Here is a 16,011-nt window from a genome sequence, read left to right on the forward strand (position 1 = left end):
TGGGAGGAGTGCACAGGAGAGGCTGGGGGCCTAAGCCACGCACATGTGCACCTGGGTGTTGGCGGAAGCAGTCAGAAGTTCTCTGGGGGACAAGTCAGACCCAGGCCGGGGCCGAACAAGGCCTTGTACGGCCGGAGCACAGTCACCAAGGACTGACATTGTAGACACCCTAGACCCCAGCCCACCCCATGCCAGCCCCGTCTGATCCAACCCCACAGGCCCTCCTCTTATCACAGCATCCTCTTGTGCTGGCCCAACGTTCGAGCCAATGGTTGAGGTCAAGTGCTTTCATCCATTTGTGAGCTGCCTGTCATCAAATCCAGAGCCCTGGGCCTGTGGATGGAGCTGTAGCGTTTGTTTACAGACCGAAGCTTAGCACAGTTCTGAGCACAAGCTCAGCACTCAAGTATTTATCAGGTGAGATGAGTGACTGGGTCATTGTGCCCAGGGCAAGGCGCTCTCATGTCAGACCGCACAGCCCGGCCTGCTCCTCTGTGGGCTGCTGCTGCCACCCAGAGGGAGGCTGGGAACCCCCCTCCCCCACAGTGCTGTCTTGAGCAGCACAGACTGGGGCTCCGGTGGTCACCTGTGCCACGTCGCTGACCACTGGGAGATGCCACATCAAACCGCAGCCCGGCAGGGGCGTGGGCTTCCTCACGGTCTGCATCTGGTTTCCAGGCAGACAAATGTCAGCGCACTGACTGCGCTTCCTATGGCTGCGGTGATGGAGTCCCGCAACCTGGTGGCTTAAAGCCACACAGACTAGACTATCCTCCACCATTCCGGAGGGCGGGAGTCTGGCCAGGTCCTGTGGGGCTGAAGCTGAGGTGGCCGGGCCACGGGCCGCGCTCCTGCAGGCTCCGGGGAGACGCTGCCCCTGCCTGTCCCGCTTGGCCTGTGCCTCCTTCCAGCCAAATTTGAAATCACTTCACATCTCCCATCCTTCCCTGACTCTCACAAGAACTCTGCGCCCGCCTCCCTCATAAACAGACCCTGTGACTACGTTGTAATCAGTGCAATCGCCCCACCTCAAGATCCTTAACTTGTCCCATCTGCGAAGTCCCCTTTGCCATGGAGGGTAACCAAGTCCCGGGTTCTGGGGACTAGGACAGGGAGCGATTTGAGGAGCCATTATTCTGCCCACACAGGCCCCATCTCCATGCAGAGCACCAAGCCTCCTATGTCAGTTTTCGGCTATTGTTTCTCACTTAAATAGAGAAAATTAGATTCAAGGGCCAACAAAAGCACCCTTCACTGCTATTTCCATAACACACTCACCTTCACTCTAGTAGGGAGGGGACTAGATCAAGGACCGCAGGAGGGGCAAAAGGGAAGGTGTGTCCTCCTTCCTGTCCTCACACTTTAAGATGTCACTGCAGCTACCTGAGACCTAAACTGGGAAACCGGCCCTAGGAAGCCGGCCAGGGCCCCGGTGCACACTCAGCGCCCCCGAGGAACAGGCTCAGACACGCTGTGCAGGGCCCCGGCTGCAGGCTCGCCAGGCAGAAGTGAGGCTGCCCCGGTGGCCTTGTGCGCCCCCCGGTGTGAACCACAGCTGGGGCAGGGGGAGGCGAAGGGGAGCCGGAGGCACTGTCCGAGACAAGGACACTCACCTCCGTCCGTGACGACGCCGGCAAGGAAGGCAGGATACTGTCCACGCTCCCGATCAGCTTCCGCAGGGTCAGGCCCACGTTCTGGGGGAGAAAGGGCAGGGCGGCTGTCACCTTCTGTTTGTTGAGAACGCCATGCTTCCCTTAGGAGAGCACTCCTGATCGGCAGCTGCCTTCTCAGGCTTCCTGGGACTAAGGGGGCTCTGACCACCTTGAGCTAATGGAGTTCTTCCAGGGTAAAGACACCTGCCGGGCAGACCGGGGAGCTCCGCCCTCGCCCCTCCCCCCAGGGCTGGGATGAGCAGCCTCCACCGTCCTGGTCCCGGTTCTGGCCCTGGTGCTCACCTTCACCACCATCACGTAGGCCTCGGGGGGCAGCTGGCAGAGTTTATTCTTGAGGTCCAGCACAGCCTGCACCAGATCCATGACATTGTCGTACACCATGTCGTCGGTCCGATCCAGGTTGGCTGTGGGCTGGATGGACTGGTGGGGGTGTCTCGAGTCAGGGGGACGCTACCGTTCTTTCCTGGGCGGGCACTCGAGGTGCCGGCTCAGCCACCCGCCCCGTTTGAGAAGACTCTTCCCCAAAATAGCAGTGCCCTGTCCTGTGGGTGCACCCCTCCCTTCTGCTTCCTGGCAGTGGTTCTCACATTAGACTCGGCTGGGAGCCTTACAGAATCCTGGTGGCCAGCTCCACACCAGGCCAACTGAGCATCACCTGGCATGGAGGCAGGCAGGTAGGTGGGTTCAAAAGCCCCTCGGTGTTTCTAATGGACAGACACGGCTGAGAACCACTGCTCCCAAGTGAGGAAAGGCAGCGCCCAGCCCAGGCTGCTGCAAGAACAATGCGGGTGCTGAACGCCAAGGGGGCGTGGGCCAGGGAGGAAGGGGCCCCCACCTCCTGCTCCCAGGGCAGGACCCATGAGCTGTCCTTCAGGTTGGGGAGGAGACACGGGAGACAGGAGAGGGGTCTTCCCCTTGCTTTTTCACGGATTAGCTGTGTGGCCTTAGGCAAGGCGCTTCCCCTCCTGGGCCTCAGCTATATCAGGAGGACACTGGACTAGAGTATTTCCGGGGGCCTCTGAAATCTTTGCCGTCTTAGGTCTGGGGGAGCCTTGATTCAAAGTCATTACCAGCTTTGACAGAGCCAGCACATACCTGTGCACCCAGCCTCGGCGGCTTCTGTGGGGGACCCGTGAACTCCGCTGAAAAAGGAGGGAGAGTTCTCAGCACCCTGGCCCTTCCCTTTGTACCTGCGGAGAGCCAAGCCATTCCCCTCTCCTCTACCACCAGAGGATCTGGAGAAATGAACCTCTAGTTCCAGAGGATGGCCCTCCTGGAGTCCGGGACACGTACAGTTGTCCACTTACAGAGAGGAAAAGCCAAGTCGCAGCAGAGATGGGGTGACTGTGAGGGTGCGCCAGCCCCTGCGAGCCTGGGCGGCGGCCCTGAGAACAGCACACACTCTGGCCTTGACAATCACGAGGAACAAGCTTCGCTCCGTGAAGGCAGCAGGTGGCTGCGGAGTCCCCCCACTGGTGCCGCAGCAGCTAACGGGGTAGGTGTGTGCGAATCCCCCAGTGCTCCGCTTTGAGCATGTGTGGAGTCAGGGAAGTGAAACAGCAGAAGAGCCACACCCTTCATGCCCCGTGGTGAGAAGCAGACACACCGAGCCCTGCGGAGCTGCTGGGAGAGCCAGCCGCGGAGCGGAAGTCACGAGACCTGGCTCTGTGACCCGGGGCGGCTCACTTACACTCTCTGGGCCTTAATTTTCATCTGTCAAATAAGGGGGTTGCTCAGAAGGGTTCTTGGAGCCAGCCTGCCCGGGCTCACATCTGAGCTGTGCTAATCAGCAGGTGTGTGACTTTGGGTAAGTTCCTTAACCTGCCTGTGCCTTGGTTTCGTGGCCTTTGTACAATGGGCGTAATAATAACTTGTCTTAATTCAGCATTGCTGTGAGATGAAACAAGTTGACGTCTGTCAGCGACTCAGGTCTGTGTTTGGATGGTATGTAGTTCTCTGTGACTGTTGTCATCGTCGTAACTGTCACTGTCGTCCTCACCACCATCAGCCCCACCCGTCTAAGATGATGAAGATGAGCCTGTCCTGCTGCTGGCTCCTCCCCCCACCCCCACTTCAGCAGAGCCCTTTGGGGAGACCCAAGAGCTTGGCCACCCTCGTCCTCCCTTTCATCCCGCAGGCCCAGGGAAGATGAGCATCATCGGAGAGAGGCCAGCGGAACTACCTTAGTTTCCTAACGAGGAGCCTCCTACAGAATGACTGCGGGGCAGGAAGAGAGAACCATCACCTCCTCCAAATAACTGTGAGGAGATGAACTGGAAAGAGGACGAAGGACCCTGGGTCAGAGAGAGACCCTCTGGGCAGGGGGACATGGGGGACAGACGGAATGGGAGGGTGGATATCAACCTTAAGACCCAAGCTCTCTGACACTCTGCGTAAAAACAAGGCAGACATTTCTTAAAACTGCAAGTACACTCCGCTGCTCTCTACAGGGGCAACGAGCAAGGACGGTGGCTCAACACGAGATGTCATGTGGAAACTCCCACCAAGAGGAAGGGCAGCAATACTCACTGTAGCCGGCCTCCTTCTCTGGGGTCTGGAAGGAAGGAGAGCGAACACATCACTCACATGGCTCTGGGGACCACCCACTTCCCGCCTTGACCTGTTCCCCCGCCCCGCTCCGCTGTATTTAGAGCAACGGTTCTCAACCTGTGGGTCGAGAACAATGAAAATACATCCTGCATATCAGATATTTACATTACGATTCATAACAGTAGCAACATTACAGTTATGAGGTAGCAACGAAAAAATTTTACGGTTGCGGGTCACCAAAACATGAGGAACTGTATGAAAGGGTCGCGGCGTTAGGAAGGTTGAGAACCGCTGATTTAGAGGTTTAGAGATCATAGCCATGGGCGGGGCAGGCTCTGGGGAGCTCCTGACCTAAAGTGACCTGGAGGTGTGTCCCTCCTTCCTAAGAGGCTGGGGGGACTGTGGATGTAGATCCAGGGAGAGTTCAGGAAGGGGTCCTCGTGGAGGTCAGAGGAGGGAGAAGAGACTCGCTCCCAAGGCGAGAGGCAGAAGGGAAGCGATGAGCGGCCCCGGGCCTGGAGCTGGGGCCCTGCTGCCCATGAGCACCTCCCAGGCCTTCACTCTAAGCGGAGGCCTCTCCCGGTGACTTACCAATGGGGACTTGTCGTTCATGTGCACCATGGGGTCCTGCAGAGGAGGAAACCAAAGCAAAGCACTTAGAATTCCAGAACTAGAAACCCCGGGGGTGCAGGGGGGCACTCACTCGGGTCAGCTGGGGCGGCAGAGGAGACACAAAAGGACATGATGGCGTGGACACCTCCCCCATGCAAGCGCTGTTACCACACTGTCTTCAGCAGCGCCGCCCCCCCACGGCCCGGCCCGGCGGCTGCTCACCAAGGACTTCTCCTCCCGCCGCAGCCACTGGTAATCTTCCACCATCTGCTTCTGCTGCTTGTCCAGGATCTGCCGCATCTTGGCCCGCTCAGCCTCCCACAGCTGCTGGGCCTCTTCTCGGCTGCTGGGGCGGATGAAGTCCTCCTCCTGGAGGACAGCGGGGGGAGAGGAGAGGACACAATGAGCCCAGTCCCCAGACCCAGAGGAGGGACAGTCCTCTGATGAACCTTGTGCAGCCACAGACCCGGCCTCACCACTGCTCTTCTTGTTGTAAGGTTGCTTTTAAATTCACAGCCATACAGGCAGGCAGTTATTATCGGGTCACAGTCAGCCCCAGGCACATACATGCCTGTGTTGCAATGGAACGCCAAACCCGGAACACGCATTAACATGCAGTGTATTCAAATGATTACATGATCTGTGAAGGCAATTTTATTTTCGAATTACTGCCCTCGTGTTATTCTTCTCAGCTGGTATTTTTCAGGGTCGCTGTCACTTAGTAAATTTAGAAGTGAAAGCCAGCCCCCTGGAAAGCCCTGGGCACTTCTCTCCACCACACACCCCTGAGGCAGGCCTGGAAGCTCCCAGGAGCACTGGGCTGCCTTTAGCCCCACTGCGGGGCAGGGCCTGAGGGAAGGGGCTCCTGACCAGGCACCCACTGATGGAGTCTTTTTGTTAAAACATACTTTTTTTTTTAAAATATATTTTATTGATTTTTTACAGAGAGGAAGGGAGAGGGATAGAGAGTTAGAAACATCAATGAGAGAGAAACACTGATCAGCTGCCTCCTGCACACCTCCCACTGGGGATGTGACTGCAACCAAGGCACATGCCCTTGACTGGAATCGAACCTGGGACCCTTGAGTCCGCAGGCTGACGCTCTATCCACTGAGCCAAACCGGTCAGGGCTAAAACATACTTTTTATCAAGATAATAGTTTGGATTGTTTAACCAAAGGTTAAAGGAATGCATAAGCTAAGAGATAACGTGAAGAACAAAATTTAAAGAAACATAAATGTCAAGATATGCAATACATACCTCCTAGCTGTATTAATCCAACCCTTGTTTTAACTCGTTTGGGAGACTTTGGACCTGTTCATAGTTTTACCTATTTTCCCAAAAAGAAGGTGTTGCGTGTTTTCTTTTTCCTTGCTTTACTCTCAATCTTCCCCAGGGTTCATTTATATAATTATCTGCCCAGTCCCTTCAAAGTATTTTGGTGTTACTTATTTTCTGCTGCACGCCTTGCACTTGGATCCCTGAGTGCTATTGCATCAAGCCCAGGATGGCTTTGCCAGGGGCAGGACCTCCCTGCGACATCCAGGCCAGCAGGCCCCTCAGCTCCTTTCCTTTGAAGGGTCCAGTTTACATACAAGTCACCTGCATAAAATGCTAAAAATCGTTCTCTATCTACTTTAGCAAGCCATAATCTCTGCCAAATCTCTAGAAATATTTTCCTCACTGAACTCTCTAAAACACACTTGAATATAATAAGACAGTTAGTTAGTTATATTGGAACGTTTTTCCTAGTGCTCCTTCAGCTCCAATTACTGCTCTCAATTTCTAACAATATTTCTTCCCACAACTTTGATTTCTTGGTTAAATATTCTCTGTTCATTTTTCTATTCAACAGCTATTTATTAAGAAACTTCTATGTGGCGGGCATAGGGATGGGTGCTGGGAGGGCAGCAATGGTGTAATGCTAAGTAACAATAGCTAGACCATTTTTCCCAACTTCAGCACTATTGACATTGGGGCCAGATAGTTCTTTACTAGGGGAGGACTTCCGGTACGTCGTAGGATGCCTGGCCACCACTCCGCCCTAGAGCACCTCCCCCAGGGATCACCAAATGTGGCAAAATCAGCCTCAGTTGAGAGCTACTGGGTTAGACTTTAGGAAAACAAATTTCAGAACACAGGAGCATTTTATAATCATAGAATTAATAAACATAAATAAGATTTATTTCTCAGAGGACACTGCGCCAAAGGAGAGAATTTTAAGGTTATAAATATTCCCAGTTAAATGTTAACACCTGCAAACACGATGTACGGTTACCCAGGCTACTGACAGAGAGCGACAAGCAAGGAGACAAGCGTCAAACATTTGAATATAGTTAGGAACCCCCAGGTATCAGAAAAATGTGAGGACTGCGGATCGAATTTGTCCCTAGAGATAATACTGGTAGGAGGAGTTAGCAGAGTCAAGTAAACACCCTGTAATCTGTAAGAAAGCGCCTACCACTCTAATGTCTCGCATGCCGCAGGCCTGATTGGTGTCTTACAAAACATTTTAAGGCACATTCCAAGATTTGTCCCTATGTCTTCCCATTTCATAATCCAATTCAAGGAGAAAATAAGATTTTTTTAAAAAATTGAATCTCTTTAGGGCTTACTTGTCTGAAATGTACTTCAGAGATTCTTTTCAGGCACTAAATACATACATTGTTGGTCACTCTTAAAAGGAATCAGGTCCTTGTGGTGGTTTAAAATGTCTCCACAGGCTGTGAACATTCCAGAATTTGGCCACCCCACCCTTATTTCTACCCCTACACGCATTCTTCCTCCAGTCTCGCCAAACAGCTCCTGCACTTCCCCCATGGTTTCCCATCTCTCAGTCTTGGCTCCTACTGATACCTCTGCCTCTCTCATGCCCCCTCATCCCAGTTTCTTCCTGTCCAAATCTTACCCACCCTTCCAGGCCCAGCAACACAAAGAAGCTTCACAGAGCAGTTCTCTCTGAAGTCTCACTGCACCTTTTGCTGTGTCTCTGTGTGCCACTCCCAGCTCTCTGGCTGGCAGTACAGGTAGGTGCGCACCTGGCCTGTTTCTTCAGGCCAACTGTCAGCTCACTGAAGGCAGAACCGCCTGGATCTCCCTTCAGCACCTAAGGCAGCTACCTGCAAAGCATTCCTGCACAAGGTATGGTTTATTGAATTTTATTATTTTAAACTTCAATCGAGAGATTGCTGCCATTCTGGTGTGGCATCCCACAGATTCCCAGATACGTCGGGCAATAGAGCCAGTTAGTAGAAAAATTGTTGTTGTTTTTTTATGCGAAAACCATCTCGGATTTTTGTTAAATGCTTTCAAATGCTTTGCAGGGAGCCGATTATACCTTTTCAGCAATCCACCAGGATGAGGTTTTATCCATGTTTCCGTTGTAACCCATAAAATGGAGTTTATATTTTTAACCTCTTTTGGTTTATTTTAAGAGACGTTCATTATGTTCTTTTAGGCAGACTTTCCTTATGGAGAGTCCTTCTAAACCCCTGACACAAAAGGTCTTTTTTTCCTGCTGCACAGCCTGTCTTTATGGAAGTGAACAAAGCCCTCATGGGGAAGCAGGAGTTAGACAAAGGCAATGCCGCCCCTCACGCACGCAGAACAGCTTCTTTCTAAAAGGTCACATTGTAAAGCAGAACTCACTAAAACTCAATTAATTACGAATAAAGAGTCGAGGGCAGGAGGGTGGAGGAACTTAAATTATAGAGCACACCGCAGAATGCAGTTTTATTATCGTTAAGTATGTGCTAAGATACAAATTGTTTAAATTATAAATGGGGAAATGTATTCCACAATAGATCTTGATGCCTAGCGTTCTAAGTTATATTGCTCATATGAAAAAATTTTACTAAAGTAAAAATAATGGCACAGAACATATCGACATACGTACTTTCCTACATTTTCTAAATCGATTGGAACAATCATGTAGTTTTTCTAAAAAAAAATTTAGAGTCACGTATACTGAACGTGAAATGTCATGCATATATAAACAGAGTTAGAGCTAAAATAATAAGGGCTTCGATCTGTTTGGTCACAGAGCAGGACCCAGTTTAGTAAAATATATTAACTGTGTATGGCAACCACAGGGGCTATTTGTATTGAAAGAGAAATTGGTGGTGATGAGTGAGAAGTGGGCAAGTGAAGGTGCCTTTATTTATTTATTTTTGGACAAGCCTTGACAATCAGGCGCTAACCCATGAGGTACTCAGGGCCTCATGTTGGCAGTTACAACAAAGAGGTGACAGGAGCGGGGATCTTAGCCCCTCACCAGCCCCCAAGCTCCTTCTCAAACACCAGCAACTTTTGCAAAAGCAACAGGAATGGAAGCCACAAGGAAGCCTTTCCTTTGCCTGAAGAGAGACTGACAACCAAGGCCACCAGGCAGGAAGGGCCGAGCAGAACAGAACCTCCAGGACCTCTTATCCTTTGGCACCAATGGGCTTGGTTGTCCTCTACCCACAAGACTCCTCACTACACCCAGGGCTCAGGAGGTGGGGGAGCTTTTGCATCATTTGCCACAGCCCCAGAGTATGGACGGGGCAGGTCCAGGTCCAGCTGGTGTCCTCGGGGGCAGAGCCTGGCCTGGCCCCAGCCTCCGATGTGTTTGCAACGGAGAGAGAGAGAGAGTCACCAAGCCCCTCCTTTGGTGTCCTGACCGGTGCATGGAAGCAGGGAGGGCACCTCCTGAGCTGAGGCTGTGGGGTTCCCGGTGTCCCAGGCACCTCCCCTCCATCAGCCTCCTCCGTCCGGGCTGGGACCCAGCATGCAGAGCCCTCTTACCCGCATGCTGTGGCGCTTGAAGACATTGTGCCGGTGGAGAGGTGGGGTGTGCAGCGAGTTTACGGGAGATGGGTACTCCATAGGGCTGGTGAGCGTAGGTGAGCTGGCACACAGACCCTCGGGGACCTAGTCAGGAGAAGCAGAGAAGCACGGGCACGAGGACAAGGCAAGAAGGGAGACAATTAGCGGCTACACACTCAGCACAAACAAACGATGCATGAGCACCATGGGAGAGGCAGGGCCTGCTCTCCGGGAGCTAATAAAAAGTGTGACATGGGCGATTCCTCGGCCCCGTCTGGAAGACACGGCGGAGCGACAGACACAGCTCTTGGCTGGGAGTCAGCACTGGCGCGGGGCCTCCCGTTCATCTCACAGCCCTCCGTCAGGCTCTGCACGCGATGGGTCCCACCTGCTACTGACCGATGGAGTTCATGTCTCCTCCTTCAGGGCTCTTGAGAGAAGAGCTATATTTCATAGTCACGTGACACACTGACACAGAATTAGCCCACGGGTGTGTATTTAATCACTACTTTAAACATCACTACAGGTAACTTTCTTTTTAGCGACATTGCTTCTATCTTTTGCATCGAGATTTTTCTTCAAATGAACAGGATTTATGCTGGCTCTCGGTTGGGCTTGCTCTGGCACTAGGCAGTGACTGAGCTGAGGGGTGTGAGAGAAGAAAAGAGAGGAGCCCGGGCTCCTGTGACCGAGATGTGAGAGAGAGACACACAGGACAGAGACACCGAGGCGGGGACCTGCAGCTTGGGAAGCTTCCGTGGCTGGTCATGACAGAAGTGGGAGGGAAGCCAGGAAAGAACCCTTCTCTCTCTTCAATGGCCACCTTGGTTCTGGCCAGGACCTCTATGGGAAGCCCCAGGGAGCAACTCTATTTTCGGGGGAACATCAATGGCCCCCAACCGCCTGAGACTCCATCTCAAAAGGCTCTGCTCAGGGTAGGAGGGCAGGGAGGCTTCGGGCATGAAGAGTAGCTGTAGGCAGGACACGCAGCAGCAGCAAACACTGTGGACAGGTGCCCTGGGCTTCAGGCACGGCTTGGCTGAGGACAGCCTGGTGGAATTGCATTTTGATTCCTTTGATCTCTGGGTGCTATTCCTTTCTGGCACCGAAGCTGGCCTCCTCCATTACCTGAGCAGTTGGTTACTGCTCCTCAAAAGCACGTGAATAAACTTTCAGGAAGGACCAAGACCAGACATGGCCCCGAGCTTTCCCGGGCCGCTGGTCATGTTTACCTGGAATTGCAGGTTGGGTGCCAGCAGGTTGGTCTGTGGAGGGGGTCTGTACTTGGGCCGGCTGGGCTGGAGAGAGAACGCAGAGAGAAGTCAGTCCCCGTCTCTCCCTGGGTGAGCACCGCTCACTAAGGGGAGCGTCGGTCAGAGACAGGTCGGGCTTGTTCGGAATGAAAAGGATGAGGGACAACGCTCTCACTTATGGAGCGCCCATTGCATACTGAGTGATGGGCGGGTACAGAGAGGCCAGCCTCTCTGTCCTCCTGGGGGCACCGCTAACTGGAGGGGTTACTGGTCTCTGTGCGTGTAGCTTCTCTGGGTGTGGGAGCACCTCCCGAACAGCAGTGGAGGCCACAGACATCAGAGGTAGGAGGCCACGGGGGCTCAGGCACTCACAGCAGCTTCGTGGAGGAGACAGAAACTGAGCTGAGCCCTGACTCAGGGAAGGGGAAAGGCACACCAGGCAAAGGGCTCTGCTATGGTCTGAACATTGGTGTCCCCACCAAATCCCTATGTTGCAGCCCTCCCCTCCCCCTCCCCCCTCCCGCCCCCAGTGTGATAGTATTTGAAGACAGAGCCTTTGGGAAGAAAGGGTTAGATGAGGTCATGAGGTAGGGCCCTAGGGTGGGATTCGTGTCCTTATACTACTAAGAAGAGACACCGGCGCTCTCGCTCTGTCTGCCCTGTGAGGACACAGCGAGAAGTTGGCTGTCTGCAAGTCAGGAAGACTCCTCAACAGACACTGGATCTGCCGGCACCTGGATCTTGGACTTCCCAGCCTCCACAAATGCCTGTTGTTTAAGCCACCTGGCCTACGGAGTTCTGTTACGGCAGCCCGAGCTGCCTAACACAGGCACCGTCCTTCACCCCATGGTGTGGCGGCGGGCACTGGCTCCTGCGCCCACAGATGTCACAGAGGGTATGGACATGAAGGCTGCACCTAAGGGGCCCAGGGACACTCCTCATCCATGTGCCCTCACGGGGATCTAATTTGTCCCTAAAAAATGCTAGAAATAAAAGTGCTCGAGACTCTCAAGGGAAGTGTTTCCAGGGTGACTCACTGCCCCAGGTGCCCGAAGGCTTGGCTAACTTGCTGTCTCAGATCCCACCTGCCAGGGCACCGATGGGGCAGGGGCCGAGTTCAGTGCTGAGGGACGGTTGGGTTGAGGGGCTGGGAGAATTGCAGGGGCACCTCCTCTCTGTGCTGTGACAGAGGGGTGATATGGTCAGGCCAGGAGCGGCCAGATGAGGACCCAACTCTGCTGAGATTCAGGGGCCCGAGGAGACCAGGCCTTGGCTTACCTTGGGCGGGGGGTCCTGGAAGACTATGGGCTCCAAGATTTTGGGAGGTCGGTAGCGAGCGTTCCTCTCCTGCTCTATCGCAAGGTCCTTCTCCATCTGATAAACATCACTGCCAAGGGGTCAGGTCAGATAGGAGAGAGAAACAAGGTCAAAGGTGCTCCTGGGGCTCCTGTCTGCACCCCACCAAAGCCTGGAGGGCCCGGAGGAGGACACCGGGTCCCGTTGCCAACTCCTCTGCAGCGTGGGCCGGGGAGGCCCCTCTGAGACAGGCTGGAAGATGGGTCCTGAGCTTGCGTCCACACTGAGGCTAGGAGGATGGCAGGGACAGCCCCGCGGTGGGGAAAAGTCCTTGGAGAGACAGTCCCAGCCCAATGGGACAGTGGAAGAGTGTCCCAGGCCCACCCCCCCGGGCTTCTTGCCCTCCTGTGCCTGCTATGGGCACGGACTCCCTAGGCAGATTTCTGATGTCCAGCCAATGTCAGGACCAAGGCCTGGTTCTACATCTCCCTTCTTCCATGAAACGCTCCATCAGCACATTCCTGGTGAGTGCTGATGGGAAAGGGCTGTGGGTCACTCCCATCTTGGCTACATGCGTGCTTCTTGCCTTTCTCACCCCATCCAGTGGCTTCCAATCTGGGAATCACAGACCCCAGAGGATTCTGGGATAGTTGCAGGGTCCATGAATCCACATGCTCATGTGTGTAGCTCACACACATTGTCTGCAGACCGAGTATTATGTATGATTGAAGTAAATGTCTAGGCCCAAGACAGAGTCGCTCTGGGGTGCCACACCAGCAAACCACAACTCAGATCGCTTTTGTGTCCCTCTCGGTGCTCTGCGAGATCAGAAATGCAGCATAGCTAGTCAGCCAATCCCCACACACTCAGACAGCTCTGGGCTCTATAGTTCCTTCCTTGTTTCCTATTCATTTTCTGCTTTTCTCTTCCTCGATCCTTATTCCTTATCCTGTTAAAGCTTCCTGTTTTCTGCCCCATTTCGCAATTCTCTGACCCTTGGGAATGGAGACTGCCTGCTTCATGGAGTATTAAGTAAAGTGTAAATTTGTGTCACCTCAATTGTCTTTTTTAAACACACAATAGTGGATTTTGTGTTTTCAGATTTATATGTGTTACATTGTGTGTCATAAAACATTAATCATACAATTCACTGCATTTTGAAAATCAACAGATTGTTTTAAGTCTAAAAGTGTAACTGACATTATATGCAGGAATTCTCAAAGTTTGATATCAAAAGGGTCCTTCTTACCCCAGAAGACTGGGAAACGCTCATTAAATCCTTTCTTAACTCTAATGGCGGACTGCCAGGCTGGGGCTTGGGGGAGGTATCCTGGGGTCACTGGGGTCTTTGGGTATCCTTCAGACCACACCAGAAAAGTCATCTCCTCGCTCCATCCATGATGGGGGGCTGGCCCAGTGCCTGAGGGGTGTGCTTCAGGGCCCAGGGAGAGGCACCCTGTCACAGCTCCCCCTGGTTCGCAAGACCCAGAATGAATGAAGAGCCCCCCACCAACTCAGCACCCCAGAGCGCCTGTTTTCTCAAGTTACATCTTTCAAATACTTTTCTCTTGGAATCCTTTGGTTTCCCAAATCTCTCTTACAAGGGGGCAAGAGATGATTCTAGAATGAATGGGGAGAGTCAATAAAGGGACAGACAGGATCAGAACGGCCTTTTAAGCTGAGGTCTTGCCATTGGTTGCCGCCCCTGCCCCTACAAACAGTCATTCCCAGTGCCCCGGCCTGGGCCTTCCCAGCGTCCCACCCAGGGTGCCTCCCAAAGGCAGTTTCCAGGGGCTATTCTTGCCCTAAAAATAAGCCAGCATCTTAACTACAGGACCTGAAGCTGCACTATTCACATCAACTAAGAACTAGATTCCCTAAAGCAGGAGTCAGCAAACACCACCCGCAGGCCAGTCTGGCCACCACCTATTTTCATACGGCCCCAAACTAAGAACGGTTTGTAAGTGTTTTAATGATTGAAAAAAGAAAAAATATTTCATGTCACCAGAAAATTATATGAAATTCACATTTCAGCGTCCACACATAAAGTCTCATTGAAACCCAGCTACACGCATTCATCACATACTGCCCACGGCTGCTTTAAGCTGCAAGGGCAGAGCTGAGCAGTCCCAGCAGAGACTGCACGGTCTACAAAGCCCCAAATATTTACCCTCTGGCCCCTTTACAGGAAAAGTGTGCCTTGAAAGATGCCAGTCAGATCACCCGAGGAGGAGGCTGTCAGGCCGGCCACCAAGGAAACAGGGGGCCTTCTAAAATGGACTCCAGTAGCACCCTTCACCAGGGACCCCCCCAGTACCAGGGAAAGATGGCATCTGAGAAGGATCAGACCCTTAGGCCACTGATGTTCCATTCAGAAGGGAGAGGTGACCCCTGGGTCACTGTCTTCACAATCAAAACTGACTCTCCTGCCTGGCCAGTGTGGCTCAGTGGTTGAGCATCAAACCATGAACCAAGAGGTCCCTGGTTCAATTCCCAGTCAGAGCACATGCCTGGGCTGCGGGCTCCATCCCCAGTAGGGGGCGTGCAGGAGGCAGCTGATGGATGTTTCTCATTGATGTTTCCATCTCTCTATCCCTCCCCTTTCCTCTCTCTCTAAAAAATCAATAAGAACATATTTTAAACACACACACACACACACACACACACACACACACACACACACACATACACACTGACTCTCTTCCCTGCAACCTGGGAGGAACAAGGGCTCTGAGCTTCTGCTGGGTGGATCAGCTAATTCCACTTGGACACAGGGCTCTGTGTGGCCAGAGGGGTGGCCCCAGAGCAAGTCCCAGCCCCACCTGTCACTGCCCTGGGAGAGTCACCAGCTCTGAGCCTGATCCTCTCAGGCACAGGGTGGGAACAAGGACACCACCTGTTCAGGGAAGTACATTATACACCTCTAAGTGCTGCTGCAGGGAAGTCCGGCTCCCTCGGGGCCCCGTGCCCACAGCCCCCACCCCTGCTCCTTGCTCACCTGAGGCTGCACACCAGCTCGTTGAAGCGGGGCCGCTCACTGGGGTCGTAGTCCCAGCAGCGGGTCATAAGGGTGTAGAGGACAGGTGGGCAGAGGTCGGGCTTGGGCAGCCGGTCGCCCTTCTCCAGCACCCCGATGACATCCTTGTTCTCCAGCCAGAAGAAGGGCTGCTTGCCAAAGCTCAGGATCTCCCACATGCACACGGCTGTGAGCAGGAGGACAGGGGTCAGGGCCCATGCAGGGTCGGGGGGCCTCACTCCTGGAGAGGTCAGTCCAGCCCCTCCAGGAACAACCAGAGGAATCTGCTCTGGGTCCCTGCAGGGAGGAGCTCCCGTGTTCCTTGCCTCCCCCTTGAGCATCCCTGGAGTTTTGTTCACCGTGGCGGTCACCGAGGGACCAGCCACCTGCATCTGTAAGTGAACTAAGGCCCCCTCTCTATGTCCCCTCCACATGCAGCTATGAGGGTCCTGGGGGTAGGGTGGGGAAGTCCAAAGGCAGGTTGTGGGAACTCTGGTGTCTTCTCTCAGGAAGGAGGGAAGCCTCCACCACAAAGCTGGGGGTTGAAGCCCAAACTTGCTGCCTATGTGATCGAGGGGAAGGCCCGGACCTGCCTGGACCTCAGCTTCCTTCTGCGGAAACTGGGAGGAAGAATAATGAGATCGTGGGGAACCAAGAGGGGTCACCAAGAGGCTGTGTGCTCTGCAGGGGGCTGTCCGTCACCAGCCTTTGTCCTCGCCTCTCCCTGCACCTCCTTCTCAGAACAAACCTCAGAGTTTGCCTTTAAGGATCCCCCCATGGTGTCCCCACACGTGTCCTGGGGCTG

General features: G+C 53.5%; 1 protein-coding gene across 8 annotated transcripts in view; it reads right to left on the reverse strand.

Annotated features, from left to right (window-relative positions):
* The window catches only part of PTK2B (protein tyrosine kinase 2 beta), a 124,966-nt gene that overhangs the window by 1,086 nt on the left and 107,869 nt on the right, over positions 1-16,011 (reverse strand). For 4 of the 8 annotated variants that reach the window (XM_036315070.1, XM_036315069.1, XM_036315073.1 and 1 more), the window contains 10 exons: positions 15,189-15,393; positions 12,173-12,281; positions 10,874-10,939; positions 9,621-9,746; positions 5,058-5,204; positions 4,815-4,850; positions 4,203-4,227; positions 2,769-2,815; positions 1,956-2,093; positions 1,614-1,694 (listed from right to left, as the gene is read on the reverse strand). In XM_036315070.1, the coding sequence (XP_036170963.1) occupies positions 1,614-1,694; positions 1,956-2,093; positions 2,769-2,815; positions 4,203-4,227; positions 4,815-4,850; positions 5,058-5,204; positions 9,621-9,746; positions 10,874-10,939; positions 12,173-12,281; positions 15,189-15,393 (980 nt within the window). The other 4 variants (XM_036315071.1, XM_036315072.1, XM_036315076.1 and 1 more) reach the window with 4 other exon arrangements.

The sequence above is a fragment of the Myotis myotis genome, unplaced genomic scaffold (genome assembly GCF_014108235.1).
Source record: "Myotis myotis isolate mMyoMyo1 unplaced genomic scaffold, mMyoMyo1.p scaffold_m19_p_6, whole genome shotgun sequence".
NCBI classification, from domain to species: domain Eukaryota; kingdom Metazoa; phylum Chordata; class Mammalia; order Chiroptera; family Vespertilionidae; genus Myotis; species Myotis myotis.